This window comes from Gymnogyps californianus, chromosome 3 (genome assembly GCF_018139145.2).
Source record: "Gymnogyps californianus isolate 813 chromosome 3, ASM1813914v2, whole genome shotgun sequence".
NCBI lineage: Eukaryota > Metazoa > Chordata > Aves > Accipitriformes > Cathartidae > Gymnogyps > Gymnogyps californianus.
This window is the reverse complement of record NC_059473.1, coordinates 112153821-112172023: the sequence shown is the minus strand read 5'-3', so window position 1 is coordinate 112172023 and position 18203 is coordinate 112153821. Positions and strand designations below refer to the sequence as shown.

The following is an 18203-nucleotide window of genomic DNA, read 5'->3' as shown; positions in this document are numbered from 1 at the left end:
CTGCTCATTAATGACCTGTAATGAATATTTCATTTTCTCTCCATATATGGAAACAGAATAAAAAATTAAATCTAATGAAAATTAACTGTAAGTATGACATTAATCAATCATGAAGAATAGCATTTATTAATATGAACTGGAAAACGTATCATATGCCACCTGCCACTGTTTAGATCACGTCAGATATTTTACACAGCTTTACTAAGATCAGCAATAGGATGTTTACAGTTATTCTCTCAACCAACATAGAAACATTTATACATTCTCTTGGAGCAGTGAAAAATCTTCATCTTTGAACTTGCTCTCAATAATGTGAGATACATGACACGGTATGTCCACAGACATACCTCTCCCCACCCCCTCCCGCTCTAAAATCAGCGGTTACACAGCAGCTATGTTTTCTGACGGCGAAGGTCTCGGTCTGACTGCTGAGCGTACACTGGCGGAAACATCTGCTGTTGCAGATCCCGCTCTTCACAAGAGTCCAATGATTTAGCATGTTGCAAGGAAAACCTGCCTCCAATGTAGTCAAGGCAGTCTTCCCATAGTTTTCAAGGGTGCCAGGACCAAGGGTGCCTTGGTTTTAACAGTAATACCATAAGAACTCTTTTGAAAAGGCGTATCTTTTCATTTTGGAGCAGGCAGTAAGAATTGAAGGCAAGCTATATGATTACTTCTGTAACTTTGGGTTGGAAAGGCATTACTTCCAAAAGCAAAATCCCCCGTTAATAGTTCTCAAGAATATCCTTTTCCCCTTTTTAATATACCTACTAGAAACTGATTAGAATCTCCAAACTAAAAATTTAAGTGAAGTCTTTATGTTCTTCAGCACGCTTGGCACAGACAGGCTAAAAACTAACAAAGCACAGAGCAGTATCATCAAAAACTGCGAGCCTGCTGTGATGCATCAAGCTGTACGTGTAAACAGGTCACGGTCAGTATGGATTGCACGTAGGGATTCTGGGTGTCGGTTCAGGAACTTCTGCTTGAACATGATTTTTAACTCTGTTGGTCAAAGTTTCATTAACTCCTATACATTATAGTCTCTGCTGTTCCCAAAACAGTATGTTCAGTGAATGAGAGCTCAGGATGAAAAAGAAGAATTCATAGTTGAGTTTTTGCTCTTATCCTAATAAAAACTGGGTATATTGAAGACAGTGACCATGGGTATCCTGTACCAGCTGTATAAATTGTACTATTTCAGTGTTGCATGTAAGCGCTACAATCCCAACTGGATTTGTGACTTAGTAAAACACATTTAGAACCTTATTTTGGATTGGGCCTTGTCTCAGATTTTCTTCATCCTAAAATACAGATAGTTACTGTCTAACTAATTGAGTTGCTTGCAAGACAAAGACAAACATCTGTTGTTTTTCAAACTCGCAGCAGATGCAAAAAGATGAGTTGATGTTGGTGCAAAATTGCTCTTGTATAATTGAAGAAAATTGCTTATATGTAACCAGAAAGTACGGAAGTGATACGATAATATATGAACATCTAAATACGAAATACCTTGTTCATTTAGTAAAAAAGTCCAGAGAAAATGTGCTATCAGTGAAACTTGTCTTAAATGACCAATAAAAATATGCTGCTTAAATTAAGTATCTTATCAGAATTATTTCTAAGAGAAAATAAGCGTGACTGTACTAATTGTGCTTAGGGATAAATACTAGGCTTAAGAGAGAGAGAGCCTCCTCAACCTTTGTTCTGTTGTTTAAGCTTAATTATATCAGGGTTTTTTGATGGTAACTATGTTGTGTGCTGATGAGTGTCTTCTAATCAGTCTTTTTAGTTTTCCTGTAGTGCAGGATTGCGGCTGTGACCCAAATATTGAGAATGAGCATGGTTATGAAACGGATGAGAACTAAAAGGGAAAAAAAAAATCTTGTAAGCATAAATCCAAAAGAATTAACTGCTGTCATTTTCAGAAGACACGTTGTTTTGTAAACCTGCAACTCTTTTCAGTCAATTAGTTTAAATTACCATGTTCAGGAACACAGAAATTCTCAAAGTAAATATAGCAGAGAAGAGAATTTAGCACTTGCGAGTGATATCTGAAAATACTACACTACAGTACCTTTAATTCCTTTGTGACAAAACCAGGAGAATAGTACAAGTTTGAGTAGCCTCATATAAATTTATATTTATATAAATATAAACCTAAAATTAAACTCGGGAGCCGCAGCTCATGTGTCCTTTAGAGTTGCATGTGTTGTTTATAATGAAAGGATTATTCTCTACTGCCATCTGTTAAGTTTAGACTTCAGGGAGACAGGAAATACTTGTCTCTGTCAGATTTTAATGAGAGGAAATCTGACAACTGAGAAAAAAGCAGTTTTTCAGTATCTTGATTAACTTTCAGATTTTTTTTAAACCAAAATAAGCATAGTATCTCTACCTGTGAGACCACAATTTGAAGTATAGGTATATCTAATATCTATTTGGTAAATGGAATATTCACAGAAATGTACACAAAACTTTGTTTCAGAAATACATGATACTTGACAGTTTCATACATGTGTATGAAACCAAGATGAATGTGCCAAAGTGTTCAGTGTTAGAAGTTAACTGGAAACATTTTCCATTAGAGCAGCACAGTATCAATGTTTGCTGCCGTCTCTTCCATGTTCCAAAGTGTATTGCCCTATATTTTAAAAAGCAGCTGTAACCAGAGCCAGCTTTACTTTCAAGAGCCAGCTTTTTACTTTCAGGGTGTTTTTCTCCTTTCCTCCCTCCCCTCAATATACCTCTCTGGCTTGTAATCAGCGTGTGTAGCTGTGGGTGAACTGGACTCGGTAACTGACCCGGACTAAATTTCTGTGTGTGCATTATGCGAGTTTTTTGGTGATCCAGTTAACTGCATGGCCCCAGAACTCTTACTCTGGCCAAGAGAAAGCAGCAAGCACGGGGATGAAAATGAGTGATTAAAAAGGAGACTTCCTTTTCCAGTGAAAGAGCCACTTGAACTGCTTATAAAACTAGAGCCTTATTGTGCTGCGGAGGACTGCTGGGGGGAAAAAAAAAATCCATTCATATGATGTTTCTGACGAAATACCAGTTTTGAACTAGAATAAGGATCCACCAAATAAAGTACAATGTGATTTTGTTACTGTTTTTACATCTACCAAGTCTTGATTTCGAACCGTTTATTGAAAAAGCTGGTGCACTCCTTAGCTCTTTCAGTTTTGTCAGGCTGCTAAGCAGCTGTTAAATAAATTTGCTTCATAATGAAATCACCTGCAAATTATGTATTTTAAGCCAGTTATTTGTGAGTTTCTTACCAGCCTACCATTTCATTTTCAGCCTGACAAACATTCTGAATGTTGTGCCTAAAACTATTCATGTACTAAGCTAAACTTTAAATAGTTTTCTAGAATTTTGTAATGCACAAACCCCACAATAAGAAAAGGTAACTCATTATTTGAAAAGCTATCACTCAATTATTACAGATTAAGTTGTATTTTGCTAAATTTATTTATTTAGGTATTTAAATGTGAAAGATTGTTAATGCTTTATTCTGCTATTTTCATAATTCAGTTAATTTTGTAGTGCTTTTGCCTTTTGAAAAAAATGGCTTTTGGACCACTTGTCACCATGCGCTAAGCGTAAGCAGATTTTTTTGTTTTCTCCAGGTATTTGACTGATTTGTAATCCTGTGCTACTTTTTTAGCAGTAACTCCTTCCCTCACTGTGCTAACCCACCAGGTTCATGGTTTGTTCTTCTGAGACGAGATAACTGCTTTTACAAAACAGCTAAAAACTACCATGGCAGCTGTTATCTTGGAAAGGTGGGCAATTCCATACTTTACTCACCTGCGAGATCATTCGTAGTCATTACAGTTGTAACTATTCTTGCTGTAAATTGAATGAATTCTGATTAGTGGACTAGATATGACATGTTTGTACCTTCAAAAAATGATGAAATATCTATTTTTCAATAGAGGATAATCTTGCATGAAAATATACATTGTATAGACATTCCCACTTTTAGTGTATCCACTCCTCATTATTTTAGCTTCAGAGATCAAGCTCTCGAAGCTGCGTGATGCTGCATTAAGGGTCCTTTTTAATGAGAAAATCACTGATATAATTAGAATGTTTATCTATCTGTCTGTCTCACTAGATTGGACATGGTCAGAGTTTAATGCTTCTTTTTCTGTTCAGCCCCCTCCTTCAGTAGTTGATACTGAGCTACACCCACAATTGACTTGGCATGACTTAACCATTGTGAATGTTCACATGCATGCTTTTAGGCTTCTGCAGATATGAGGAATTCAGCTTTCCTTCCCACAACAGATCTAAACATCAATTATTTCACATTTGCAGCAGACTAAAACCATTTACAAAGTTTATTGCCATTGTTCAGCGAACATACCACAACTTCTAATTATTGACTTTAAAACATTTGTTTCACGGGGAAATAGATCCAGCATCACTATGTTTTGTAGTAAGAATATTTTAAACAAGTTTTGTGAATATGACAAAGTCATTTCTGACAAATAGCTGCAGAAGAACTGTTCATGCAGACCACTAGGTAATTAACACATGAACTGTACAAATCACTTTTCTTGGTACGTTCTTAAATTGTCCTCTCTTGAGAAATGTATTTACATGTAGTCATAGAGTTACAGGTATTTAGCATTAAGTGTGTATTTATTTGTAGATAACTTTTCAAAATTAGTGTTGTCTGATTGTCTAACTCAAAATTTAGCACCTTTTCATGCCGGATCACTAGTAATTTTATTAAATCCTGCAAGATTGAAATCTTTTCTTTGTGAAGACGCTCCTTCAGTTATTTCAGCTGTATCAGGTTCCCTTGACCCTATTTGCATGTTTTTGAAGTCGAAGTGTCATTGTGACTGAGCTGGTGTCAATGATAAAACTTGATTTCAAGAGACTGTGTGGTATCTGAGTCTCAGAAGTCAGCACGAAGGGAAACTGCATTAGGCAAGATATTTACCTACTATGATTGAGTGAAGACTTATTGGAAGAGGCATTAGGAGGAGATACGGCTTTAAAAAAGGAAAACTCAGTGCTTCACACCAAGTTGCCCATAGCTTACTTGCGCAGGTATATGCAGACATACTCCAGGTCAAGGCGCTCACTTGTCCAGAATCTTTTGTCTGCCAGAGACACCGCAGCTGAGCCAGCTTACTGGCTGCACTGATGAATGTGCACAAATTCTGAAAAGCAGTTAAAAAAGAGAAAGAACCTCTGCCCCTGCCATTGTATTACCTGAGTGTTTAGCTTGTGGCTGTTAGTATGTAACTTACTAAAAACCAGGACTAGCTTTTTCATTTAGAACAAAATAAAATACATACTTTTTCAGTATTTGGCAACCCAAGCGTTTCAGCTTCTTGCTAAGGAACCGTGAAGCAAAAAATTGAAGTTGCCAGAAGCAAGGGACTGATTTCTGAGGTACCGCCCAGAAAGAAGCTCAAAGAGCACAATTGCTACTGTTGTTGGCAGATGCTTCATAGAGGCAAATACAATAAGAAGCAAAGAAATAAAAAAGCCTCTCAACCTGCTACATAAAACTGTTTAGGAAAGTTAGCTAAAATGAGACTGAGCTAGTCTAAACAGCAAGGTTGATTCAGACCATCTGTTACCATTATGTCTGGCAAACTAAACCATAAAAGAATGAGAAAACTGACAAGAATGTGTGGAAAATGAGTCCAATTGGTGGGAAAAAATAATGAAGGGAACAGACTATTCACTCTGTCATCCTTTTAAGGGGGATTTTGCAAAGGCAGCAGGTAGAGGGGACACCCACAGGGGTCTTTGTGCCATGCCTGGATTTCCCTTGTGAGTAAGGATCGGTGTTAGGCTTAGAAGCTTTTATCCCCATTTGTATCATCTTTTGCATTAGCAACTCTATCTCAATTAAATTTTAACTCTTCTGATAAAAAGGGCAAAGACCATCTTTAACCTACATAGGGCATTATCAGATGATATTTTTCTTGCAAAATTCTAGGACTAAAGGGAAAAAACATCTTGTGAAATATTTAACATTCCCTATTTCAAATGCTTTGACTGATGCTCTATTCTTTTACTCTCATATTACAGGTTTATTAATGGGGATTATGACATTAGGACTAAAGAGGCAATCTTTTTTCAACATCTGAAACCTTTGCTAGTTTTAATTAAGGCACCACAGTTAATAACTTTACCTCAGAACATTTTTTTTTTTTCATAGAGTCTCTATTGCCAGTGCTATGTTTTCCAGCTACTCACAGAAGTGAAACAGCTGTATTTGAAAACTGGGGTTGTTCTGAAAGCTAACCCAAATCATTAATTCTTCCAAGGACAAATATAAGGAGAGATTTCACTGATCAAGACATCCAGAAAAGAAGTTATTTCATATGTGGACCTAATTTCAAGTAATGATGCAGCACTTACCATGGCCAGGTCTATTATCCACTTCTGCAGTGTTAGCATGTACCAGCCCGCCCAAAATCTTACATTATGTTAAGTTTCATAGCACTGAAAATTCTAGGATACCAAAGCTCTCGAAACTGCCTGGGGAATTAGATTTTTTTTTTAAACATCTGGAAATAATCTTACTGAAACTTTATAACAGACTATACAATCTAGATAAAACATATTAAGCACTGGTTGAAACACTAAGTATTCCTGTTTTTGACACTGTCTTTGGTTGAACAGTGCCTGGAGTTTCTCAAGACCTGCTCCAAAGCACAGGACTTGATATGTAAGCCCAAGTCCTATTTTTTAAGAAAAGCAAACACTGCTGTGTTCATCATAGCAAGTACAATCTGCATGGGTAGGAATCAAAGAAAAAAGATTCATCATTTCCACCCTGCATCTTTAGCAAAGATGTAAATTAAGAATTGGCCTCACTCCTTATCAGCTGTGGGCCTTCTAAAGCCCAGCTACCTATAAAGCTTACTTCTCGTAGAGATTTTACTGTGATCTCAGAAATCAGCATGTGAATGTGGCATGCATGTTGAGGGGTGGCTGAAAATTATTTACAATGGTAGCACAAAACAAATGATGACATAGCTGCTATGCAGAGAACTACCAAACAAGCTACATAAACCAAAATTCCCAGATTTCAAAGGATACGTGACTGCATAGAACAAAGCTCGTTTCGTGTTTCCACTGAAATGCAGAATAAACAAAAGGAGAATGACATCTGAAAAAAATAAAAGATCGCTCGTGACAGAAGGGAGCGAAGGGGCCCAAATGCAATCCTAGCCAGTTCCACTGGGCACCAGGTCTTCGGAAATTCGTTTCTTACAGGTTTTGCCTCTCAAATTTGATTGATGTCCAAAACACTGCAAGCTCCAAAATGAAGCTTTTCTTAGAGTCTGGAGCGTTCATAATGTTTCTCTCCCACGTGGAGTCACTGGATAAAGGATGAGCTTACACTGCAACTCTGTGTGTGTATTAATTAGATCTTTCTCCTCCACCTGACCATCTATTTTCACAAAATTTATAAGAATTCAATTATATTTGAGCTGTTCAGTCCCTCTTCCCCCAACTCCAGCTAGAATTGGTCAATGGATTCACATCACTGCAGTGGAGTACTGTACCTACATGCAGAGCCTTGGAGTGCTGAATGAGCCCTGGTTTATTTCCAAAACATGGCTTAAAAAAATTACCTTGTGCAATGATGATGGGATATTCCAGGTATGTCTGCAGAGGGTAACCGTAATAGATCTGGTACCTCAGAAACACAAGGAAGCTGAACAGAAAGACACAAAACAGCATGACTGCACGAAGGGACAGGACAGCTCCTTCACAACTGCTTTTTTACTGTTTTGGTTGTGCCAAAAGGCTCCAGATAGGTGTAGCTGTCGAACTGATCAAACAAATATGAAGACAAAGTGCAAGCCTGATGATTCTGTAGTCTATTTCTGTTACCCTCAAATAGAACAAAATGTAGAGAGCTGCCCACACTTCTTGTCAAGGTCTTTGTGTCGCAATGTGTAAGGCATAATTTTATTAATTGCAACTGATGAGAAAGAAAGAAAGGCTTCCAGACCTAGAAGATACCTTCTCTTTGCAATTGCCTCGGCACCTCTGGGATAACTCTGATTTCTTTATTTATGTCTGTAGTTCAATCTATACATTAAGCAAGTTGTACAGGAGTAGAAAACATCTTCCAAGCTGTCTAGACTACACTGTTACAAGATTGCCCAGTGTACCTGTACTGGTCAGACTGAGAGTCTGTTCTTAAGTGCACCAAACAATGGCAATTCTCCTTCCTGCCTTTCCACAAGATAGATAGTATCTAAAAGGAATTGAACTTTTATCACATTTTCTTTACTTTCTTCAACTTTCATGCAAATCCATTGGGTCAGACAGAAACTTTGAGGCTGCAGAGAAAATAGAAAGGACTCTTAGGGCATAGTCTTATGTAAGGAAAAATTGATGGTTTCCAGCGTAGAAAGATGGCATAAGGAACTGCCTGCCTTGTAAGAAACTGGCTTTTACAGTATTCAGAATTTAAACATCTGAACTTCCTAGAAGTCTTATTTGTTGTAGGGTCAAATTAGACTCCTTGCCATCAGCACCATGCTTCTATGTCACTCCTCTGCCAGGTCACTGCATGCTGACTCTGCAGAACCATCCCAGTTTGCACCAGTAGCCCCAAAGCTCTCTGCAGCTGGACTCAAAGTCTTTAAAGGTTGCAGGATAAATAGTCCTACTAAATAAACAAACAGTCCCAATAAAAGTTTCAAAAAAGCCTCGTTGCAACTCTTCCGAAATAGTTTTGCCCAGAGCAGGCGCAGAACTTGCAGCGGTGTGGGTACTGTGGTTATCACGCAGGTGCTGAGGAGACATTTATGGCTTCTCCATGCTCATCTGAAACGCTACTTATAAAGCCTTTTCAGTGCACACCAACACACATGAATTATTTTAAAATGCTACCACTGCTTTTCGGCTGGGGCTGTGGGGTAAGTTATCTCTGCTGAAACTAGAATTTATCTCACTTACTCTGAGGTGTATTTAAGGGTAAACAGCAACAACGGAGGTTCAGTGCCATGGAGAAATGTGGGCAGCGAACGGCCGCAGCGGAGACCAAGGGGATTCTGCACAACTACGTGCAGAAAGGTGTCTGTACACCTATGCCTCCGCAGCGCCAGACTGGGGTCAACAGCTGTGCCCCTCACTGAAGACAAGGCACAGGCATGTTCAGAAACCACACGCCATTTTTGTGAGGTGATTTTTCTGAATAAAAAGCCCTTTTTTAGCTTGGCGTGGAGAGCTAGCAGCCATCCGGCTGGATGTTCTGGCCACCTCCATCCCTCAGTTCGGCAAACACAAGGCTCTTAAAGGTATTTTCTCTCACGTGCTTGTACCCACATTTGAATGTACATGCACGTCGTTTATTTAATTTTCATTCCATACAATCCTCTTTAAGTAAGATTTAATAAGTCTAGCCCATGTAAGCTTATTACACACTGACAAATCTCTGGAGTTTGACACGGTTTGTAATTTTCTTAAAGAATGATTATGTTCTACTTATTTGGGTGAGAGAAGCCTGTCTAACTGGTACAATTACCTGCACAACAGGGCACACGGACCATCTAATAACCTAAATACATAGCTTAAACCCAACAGTAGGTGTTGTCTCCAACTACATGGATGGCCCGGGTTGGTTTTGGGAAAGTTAAAAAAGCCGACTTTCCCTTTAACCGACAGCGCGGAAACGCTTTAAAATAGGAAGTTTCTGCTCCGAAGAGTTTGTATGCCCAGTGAAGGCAGGACGCGGCACCTGCACGACAGGCGGGCCAAGCGTCAGCCGGCTCAGCGGAGGCTAACCGTGAGTTATAAAAGGGAGCGGTTTTAAAACCGAAGAGAGCAAGGACTGCTCGCCGCCCCCTTCAAACAGCCGCTCAACACATTCTCATGCGTGACCAGAGCTGTGAAGGAAGGAACTTAATTATTAATTGCCGCAGCAAAGCGTGCCCCACCGCCCCGGCCCCCCCTCCTCCCCGCCCGCCGCTGAGGGAAGCCCCGCTGAGGCAAGGCGCTGCCGCCGCACCCCAACGGCTCCTCCCGCCGCGCGGCCCCCGAGCTGCGCGCGCAGCGCCCGGCGGGGGTGGGGCGCTCCGTGATGTCCCCGTGTCCGTCCCTCCGTGTGTCGCCTCCCCCCCCCCCCCCCTCGCCGCCTTACCCGGCCAGCTCCAGCAGCAGGCTGCCCGTGCTGACCCCCCGCGCCGACCTGGCCGCCAGCACCGCCGCCAGCTGCGGCAGCTTGATCACCGCGCACACCGCCCAGGTGCTCCAGTGGGCCAGGTCCAGCAGCGTCGGCGCCATCCCGCTGCGATGCGCACCCGCGGCAGCCCGGAACGGGGAACCGGCGTGGCGTGGCGGGGCGGCGTGGGGTGGGGAACCCGCCCCTCCCGGCCCGGCCCGGCCCCGCTGGCGCGGGGGCAGCCGTCACGGAGCGCTCATGGCGCCCGCGCTGCCCGGGGCGTGGGACGTGGAGGCCGCCCGGCCTGTAGGGAGAGGAGAGCCGGGCCCGGCAGCAGGCGTCCCCGGCTCCGCATCAGCCTCGGGCCTCGCCGGGCCTGAGCGCGCTGCCGGGCGGTTTGGCAGCCCCGGGGAGGCCGGTGCGGCTTCCTCGGGAGGGGGAGTGCTTCTCGTCAGCCGCCTGCGGGGGAAGGGGCCGGTCACCCCCCCGGCGCCGTGCTGGCGCGTTGCCGAACGCCGCGGTGACCGGGGGAGCGGGGCGGGGGTCTCCCGGGTCCTCTCCGTGCTGCTGGTTGAGGCCTACTCACAGCTAACGCTCCTCGGCGTCGGGGCCGAGAAACGTTAAGCTCCACGCTGAGGGCGCTGGTCCTGAAACTGCTCTTTGTTACCGTAACGCACAGAACAGTACTCATCAGATGGAGTGTTGGTGTAAAAGGTTAGCCACGGGTTGTGTTCGCTTAGGAGTAGTGTAGGTCAGCTCTTGGTTTGGAGCTGTAGGCTGGATTTCAGTTTTCTCCCCCAAAGTGGAGTCTCCAGTGCTACAGCTCCTGTGTTTTTTGGGGATCATGCTGTCTGGATCATTGTGGTGCTAATTCCTGCAGTAGGGATGGCGTAGGTTTGACAGCAGCACTTCTGGTTGTGCAGAAAGTAAGTTCATCAAAATTAAAAGTTCCTGAATGCTGGACTTGTCAGATTATCGGAGATGGAGCAACTTCCCTGGAACATACACCTACCCACCATACACAGTTATACACAAAATGGTAAAGCGTGGTTTTTACAGATTTTGTACTTAACCAGCTTGTCGGAACTAAATAAGACCAATTATCGAAGGAGTGTGCATTTGTACTGATCACACACATACAGAATCTTGGCTCTTTCATGTCTACATATGGCCAGGACTACTCAGGGTGTCAAATCCATACCATTAATTCAGATTTTTACCTACAGCATAATTGCTTTAACATTAGGGGTTATACACAGGCATAAAATCTTTTTTCATTCTTACTGAGGTTGCATTTCTGTATGACTAATAGTTCTTGCAGGGTTTAATTTTGACTCTTGCATTTCTTGCAAGTTGTTTTCTGTTGTTTTGATAATATGTTTTGACAAACAGGTTTATCTCATTCATTCCACATACCTTTAGTGGTATTTTAAAACACTAATGCTTAATTTGTAAATCATGTTGCCCTCTGTAATTGGGTCATAAAAAAAAAAGGCAGGTATGTAGGAGTACGTAAAATCTCAAAACACTGATTGAAATAAATGCCCGCCCAAATACAGAATTTTAATTTAAAAACTGTGTTTCTGTTAATATAATTCAAATTAATAAAGCTTTTCAAAGACAATAAACTCTAAAAGAAGAAAAGAAAATTTGAAATTACCTTAGCATAACTGTTCCAAGATTTTCTTGATCAACTGAGTTCTCAACCTTGTGGGAGTATTGTGTACTTGAAAAAGAGTTGAGTAACCCATCACACAAGATGAAGTTATATCTCATTTAAAATTAGGTGCGAGGTGTAGATGTGTCTGTCATTTCAGATAATCTGAGAATAATAGAGAAATATTTAAGGTAGAGTTGCGTATCTGCATTACTGTGTGGATGCTGATCCAACAAGATGCTGTAAAAATATCAATAATATGCACTGCCTTGTATCCTACTGGAGTAATCAAGAAGCTGAACTGACTTCAAACCATTAAGCAGGTCCATGAGCATATTTTGTTCAACTATTTTTATATTTAAAGAAGACATAAAATGTTTACCTTTAGTCAGCATTTCAACTTTAAAAAAAATACATCCTGCTTTGCATTGCAAACAATCAGTTAAGCAAAATGAGTTACTGTCCTTCCCCTGTCCTGTCTATGTAATGATATTGCTCTATGTCTGTCTACTGGCCACTTAAGTAGCAGCTTAGGGAAGGAACAGACATCACGGTGCTGGACAGCCCTGTTCAAGGTTATGACCAAACAAATTAATCTATGAAGAGTATAAGAAATTCTTCCTCTTCTGTTTAAATTATTTAGTTTTATATCAAATTTCAGACTCTTACTTGGTAAGTTGCAGCAGAATGCAGAACCACTTTAAATTACAGTTCAGTGAATAAATTCATTACATTCGAATCTACAGTGCAGATTGCCTGTTTCACAGCAGATGGGCAGTGGTTTAACACTGCTGCACCTCAAATAGGAATGCAAATGTTGATTCCTATTAAAAAAAAAAAAAGGGAACATAATCTTTCTGTAATAACCAAAGACAAAAAGCCAAACGAGAAGTTTTGTTCCAATAATGATGTTGGCTTATCATAGCTGAGTTTTTAAGCAAAATAATGCCTTGAATTTTGTGGTTTTGCAAGGAATGCAGAGACTGCTCTCTTGCTCGTTAATTCCACACCCTACCATGCTAGCAGGGAATAGTTCATTTTATAGATAATTGGTGTTTTAAGCTCCAGCTTAAAAGAAAGGAAGTTACACAACTGGGGAACCTGTGGGCATAGAGACAATCCCCAGGAGATGTGTGGAGGAAGGCCAGGGACAGCAGGCTGCAGGAGGCTCGCTTGCTTGCCCTGAGAAGGGGGTGTGACAGTGTGTGAACACACACAGCCCGGGAGAGAAACCGGAGAAATTAGACTATCAGCACAGTTGCAGAGCTGTGACCTCTTTGGGATCACAGGGACAGGGTGGCATAGCTCATGACGAGTGCTGTGATGGAAGGATACGCGCTCTGTTGGAAAAGCAGGCAGGGAAATGAGTGGAAGTTGTGTTCTACACAAGCATCTCTCTGCCTGGAGCTTTCCTCCGCTTTGGAGCGAGCAACGAGCCAACTGAGATCTGAGGGGTTGGGATCGGTGGGGAGACCAGCGTGGGGAACATTGCGGGGGCACCTGCTATAAATTGCCTGATCAGGAAGCAGATCAAGCCTTAAATAACTAGAAGAAAGCTCACAGTTGTAGGCCCAGGCTTCTTTGGGAATGTAAAATTGCTCTGACATCTGGAGGAGCCACCCGGTGGGGTAAAAGCAGTCCAGCCAATTTTTGTGGGAGGGGGCATCAAGAACTTTTTTTTGACCCAGGTGCTGGATTTGTTACTCAGAAACAAGGAGGAACTAGTAGGCAATGTACAGGTCAAGGGCAGCCTTGGCAGCAATGACTCCAAGACCTTGGAATTAAGATCCCAAGAGAAGTAAGGAAGGCAAATAGCAGAATAAAGATTCTGGGCTTCAGAAGAACAGAATTTGGCTTGTTCGGGAAACTGGTCTGTCAGGATCTCTCAGGAAACTGCCATGGGGAGCAATGGAGACTAGGAGGGTGCATTGATACTCAAAAACAACATGCTCATGGCACAAGAACAGTCTTGTCCAGTGAGCTGAAATTTGAGCAGGCATGGCAGAAGAACAGCTTGGCTGAATGGGCAACGCTTTGTCTAAACTCAAACACCAAAAGGGAGGGTTTGGAAGATGGAAGCAAGCATGAGCTACCCAGGCAATACAAATGCATTGCCCAGGCATGAGGGGATGGAGTTCAGAAACCAAAGCTCAGCTGAAGTTGAAATTGGCGAAGGATGTGAAGGACACCACGAAAAGCTTCCGTAATTACTTGGACAACAAAGAAAGGTGAAGGAAAATGTGGGCACACTGTTCAACAGGTTAGGGGACCTACTTAAGAACGCTATGGAAAAAGCCAAGGTGCTCAGTGCCTTTTTTGTCTCAGTTCTTACTAGCAAAGTCTCGCAGGCGTCTCGGGTTCCCTGAGCCTAGTGGCACAGTCAGAGCAAGTGAAATGCTAACCATAATAGAGGAAGACAGAGTTGGGGACTACAGAACCAAACTGGACAAAGACTGCTCTGTGGGACCAGATGGGATGCATCTGAGGGTGCTGAAGGAGCTGGTCATTATTACTGCAAGGCTGCTGATCATTTTTCATCTTTGGAAGGTTGTGGTTATCAGAGGAGATTTCCAGATGACTGGAAAATGGCAAATCTCCTGTCTTTTTGCGAGAAGGAGGATACAGAGCACGATAGGCTGGTCAACCTAACCTCAGTTCCGAGGAAAATTATGGAGCAAATCCTCCATAATGGCCTCCTCTTCTGCCCTTTTCAGGTGCATGAAAAACAAGATGGTGGTTGGGAACAGCCAGTTTGGATTTACCAAGGGCAAATTGAACCTGAATTGGCCTGATTGCCTTCTCTGAGAGAGCTGGCTTGGATGAGGGAAGAGCAGTAGATGTCATTTACCTTGACTTTAGCAAGGCCTTTGACATGGTCTCACTTAGCATCCCTGTGGTGGAAGTGGGCAGATACAAGCTGGATGGGAAGACAACGAGGCTGGTGGAAAACTGAGCAGCTGGGCTCAGAGAATAGTGGCTAGCAGACTGACATCCAGTGGGTGGCCAAACTGTGGGTGGTGTTTCTCAGGGGCTGATACTGGGGCCAGTACTGTTTTAAGTTTTGCATTAACAACCTGGCCGAGGGGTGGAGTGCGTTCTCAGCAGATCTGCAGACAATACCACGTTGCGGGCAGCCTTCGACACACTGGGCAGTTGAACTGCTACTCGGAGGGGTCTTGGCAGGCTGAAAAGATGGACTTGATGAAAATTAATGCCTGCAGCCTGTGACAGAGTAACCCGATGCATCAGTAAAGGCTGGAGGCCAACAGGATCAAAAGCTGTTTTAAGGAAAAGGACATGGGGGTCCACAAGTTGAATGTGAGTCTGAACAGAAGCATCACAAATTGAATGAAAGTACTGTAAGCAAAAAAAAAAAAAAACCCAAACCCTGTTGACTCAGTGTTTGCTCTGTGAAATGGTTTATTGAGTTAACTGAAGGCCTGAAGGCCATTCTGGGTAATGGCATGTTATCTAAAATAATACGGTTAGCTAAAAAGTAGTACTGAAAGAGCCTAGAATACCAAACACAGACTTAAAAACCTAACCCAAAACCTAACCTAAAACCTAACAAAGCCAAAGAACTGGGAGGAGCAAAAGAGAAGGAAAATATCTTAATTAGTTTGTACTGGGACTCCTTAAATTGATTTTCATATTAAATTTAGAATTGTCCATTTTATGTAGAAAATCTATGTTGAGCTTGTAGCCCAGAGAGGGGGTTGAGCTGTAGCATTTGGATCTGGAACTAGCGTTGTTCTAGATCCATGCTTACATCTGAATTACTCAAATGAGAGGCTTCAGTAAGAGTTGAGAGTGTGAGTACATTATGGCAGCCCTTACTAACGTCCTGGTGTGTGATGCCTCCTGCGTTCTTGCTAGAGGTCTTATGATTCTCCCGGAGGGTGCAAATGGATCTGCCAGCACTGAGGGGCAGCTACAGTATAATCATGCTTGTTCCAGCAAAGAAAATAGTCAGCTCACCAGATCTGAAACACCACCATGCACTGGTTTTGCCCTGTGGCTTTTATGTTTTTCAGTGCAAATCAATTCAGTAGCCCTATGGTAATACACTGCTAGCAATGTGTCAGCATTTTGTTAAGTTTTACTATAGAAGAGTTTATATAAACATTGTGTTTTCCATCCATTTGGCTTTTAAGAGAGAGAATCATATAACTGCTAATAAGCATTGTGATAGTTGCAGATGGTTCTACAGTACATAGTTGGTTTGGTTTGTTTCTCTTTCTCAGCAATACCTGTAGTTGAATTAAGAGTTACTGCATGAATACACTTGTTAATTCACAGATTATGTAAAATATATCCAGTGATGATAATTGATCATTAGTAAATGGGGAAAACAGACAGAATTTGAAGTGATCAGGTCAGAGTCATAGAATGAAACCAAATCTCATCATTTTTATAGCTATTGTGCCTGTATATTTGCAGATTACTTCTTAATGCAATTTATCAATCAGTGTATGCCAACTGAGAGTTTCCTCTGGGCATTCCCCAGGTTAAGAGACAGTTAAGAGACATTTGCAGTGGTTTTGCTCCATCAGCCTGGCATAAAGGTCTTGTGCTGCAGTGAGGCTGTAACCCCAGATACTTGGAAATTCCATTTCTAAGTACTGGTGGTTTTGTGGATACATACGGCTTCTGAGAGAGGCTTTGAGAAGGTTACAAGCTGAAGTCAGTCTATGGCATCTGTGCCCTGTGACAGAAGAGGGCTGTGGGCAGGGCTGTGATTGACAGAACTGTGCAAGTGCCTCTTCAGCCTTTGGCAGAATTTGTGAGTTTCTTGGAGAAGCATCTGTGTTTCAAGGAATTCATCCAAGCAAACATGAAGTTTCTGAAGAGGGAAGAGCATACCTGACGTGGATTCAGAGTAGCGAGTAGAGTTTTTAAGAGAGACATCCTGCTTTAGGAAAGGTTTACTGGTTTCTGTCTGGGCAGGATTTAGGAAAAGCAACTTGAGGCCCTAACAAATTATTGTTGATTTCTAAAACCAATAAACCAAAAAATACCCTACTTCAGAAAACTATTGTCTGCTTTAAGATGAAGTTAAATTCAGAAATTTTGTTCTATAGAGTGTTCTTTATAGAAAGCAAACAATGTGAATGTGTATGTACGTAATACATACAGACATATGATGCCTGGACTGGCAGTATTGTCCATCTAATGTTCATACATAATTGTCCTCTCCCTTCCCTGTTCTAGGAATCTTACTGTTTATGCAGTAATTTTTACAGCATGATGAGACTTTCTTTGTAGGAAACCCCATTTAGTTACTTTGTTTACTTTAGAGTAATTTAAAGGTCAAGAAATAGTTTTAAATACAGTTTCTAAGAAACACAGTCATCACTGATCTTATAAAACAAAACTTTACAGTTAAGATGCCATCTGGGAACTATATACAAAGACTTTTAAAAGTATGAGAAATACAGATTTATATGAACTTACATATGTTATGTTAAAAAATACATTTTTCACACTTTTTTGTTATAAGTGGAACTCAAAATGAGAACATACAAAATTAGGAGGCAGTGGAAACATCTGTGCAATTAATATTAACAATCCTTAAAAGTCCACCAGAGAAAGCAGTGTATCTAACTGAGGAATTAAATTAATATAGCTACCCACTTGTGCTCTTTATCTGAAAGAAATACAGAAAATAAATTGTCTAAACATGTATAATCTCTTGTTGGAGATCTGGCAGCAATAGGGAAAAAAGCTTATAAAACTGAAGCACAAGTGATACATCATAAGAACTCTTTACAAGACGCTTACCACATAGTTTGATATCTACACAATCTCTTTAATAAATGGAATTTCCACTGATTTTTTACAGATTTCAGTGCTGTTACCATCTCATCCAGTCTTTCCAAGAGACTCTGCTTATGTAAATAAGGATTAGTTGGAAAAGTTAATTATGGTAAAAGAAAAATGATTGTTAAACTTGGGATGAAAATGGTGTCTAGAGGATATCTGTTTGCTGCCTTCTGTTCGCAGATGCTAAGGCAGTTTTGATTAGGACCTCAGATATTCCCAAAAGGTCTTTTCTGGAGGTTGCTGTACATGGTAGAGAGATCCAAACTGACTTTGGAAATGTAACGCTGGATACCAAAGGAGGGCTAACTGCAGCAGCATAAAATAATTTGCATTTCCAAGGAAGGTGTAATAATTGAACAAAACAAGGTGTCCAGCTCTACACAATGTTCCCATATCACATGGATTATCAGATCTGTTCCACATGGGAAACTTCTGTTCTCTAAACAGCCACTTTCCCCTTAGAGATAGTCGTTAAGATGTCAAGTGCTTGAGAGTTGCTATCGGTTTCAACAGGTAATAGGAATGAACTGGAGTTTGGGGCGTGAACAGAGCTATTCC

At 41.4% G+C, this 18203-nt stretch overlaps 1 protein-coding gene across 2 annotated transcripts; it reads right to left on the bottom strand.

The window, feature by feature from the left end:
- Positions 1 to 352: 352 nt before the first annotated feature.
- SLC66A3 (solute carrier family 66 member 3) lies at positions 353 to 10287 on the bottom strand. Of its 2 annotated transcripts, XM_050893773.1 has the most exons (7): positions 10145 to 10287; positions 7623 to 7705; positions 7084 to 7153; positions 6400 to 6457; positions 5063 to 5183; positions 3814 to 3855; positions 353 to 1864 (listed from the first exon to the last, which is right to left on the bottom strand). In XM_050893773.1, exons 1-7 carry the CDS (start codon positions 10285 to 10287, stop codon positions 1776 to 1778), a joined length of 606 nt encoding a protein of 201 aa, XP_050749730.1. In that variant the 3' UTR covers positions 353 to 1775. The 2 variants fall into 2 exon arrangements, with proteins under 2 accessions (XP_050749730.1, XP_050749731.1); XM_050893774.1 differs by lacking the exon at positions 3814 to 3855.
- Between the last annotated feature and the right edge of the window lie 7916 nt (positions 10288 to 18203).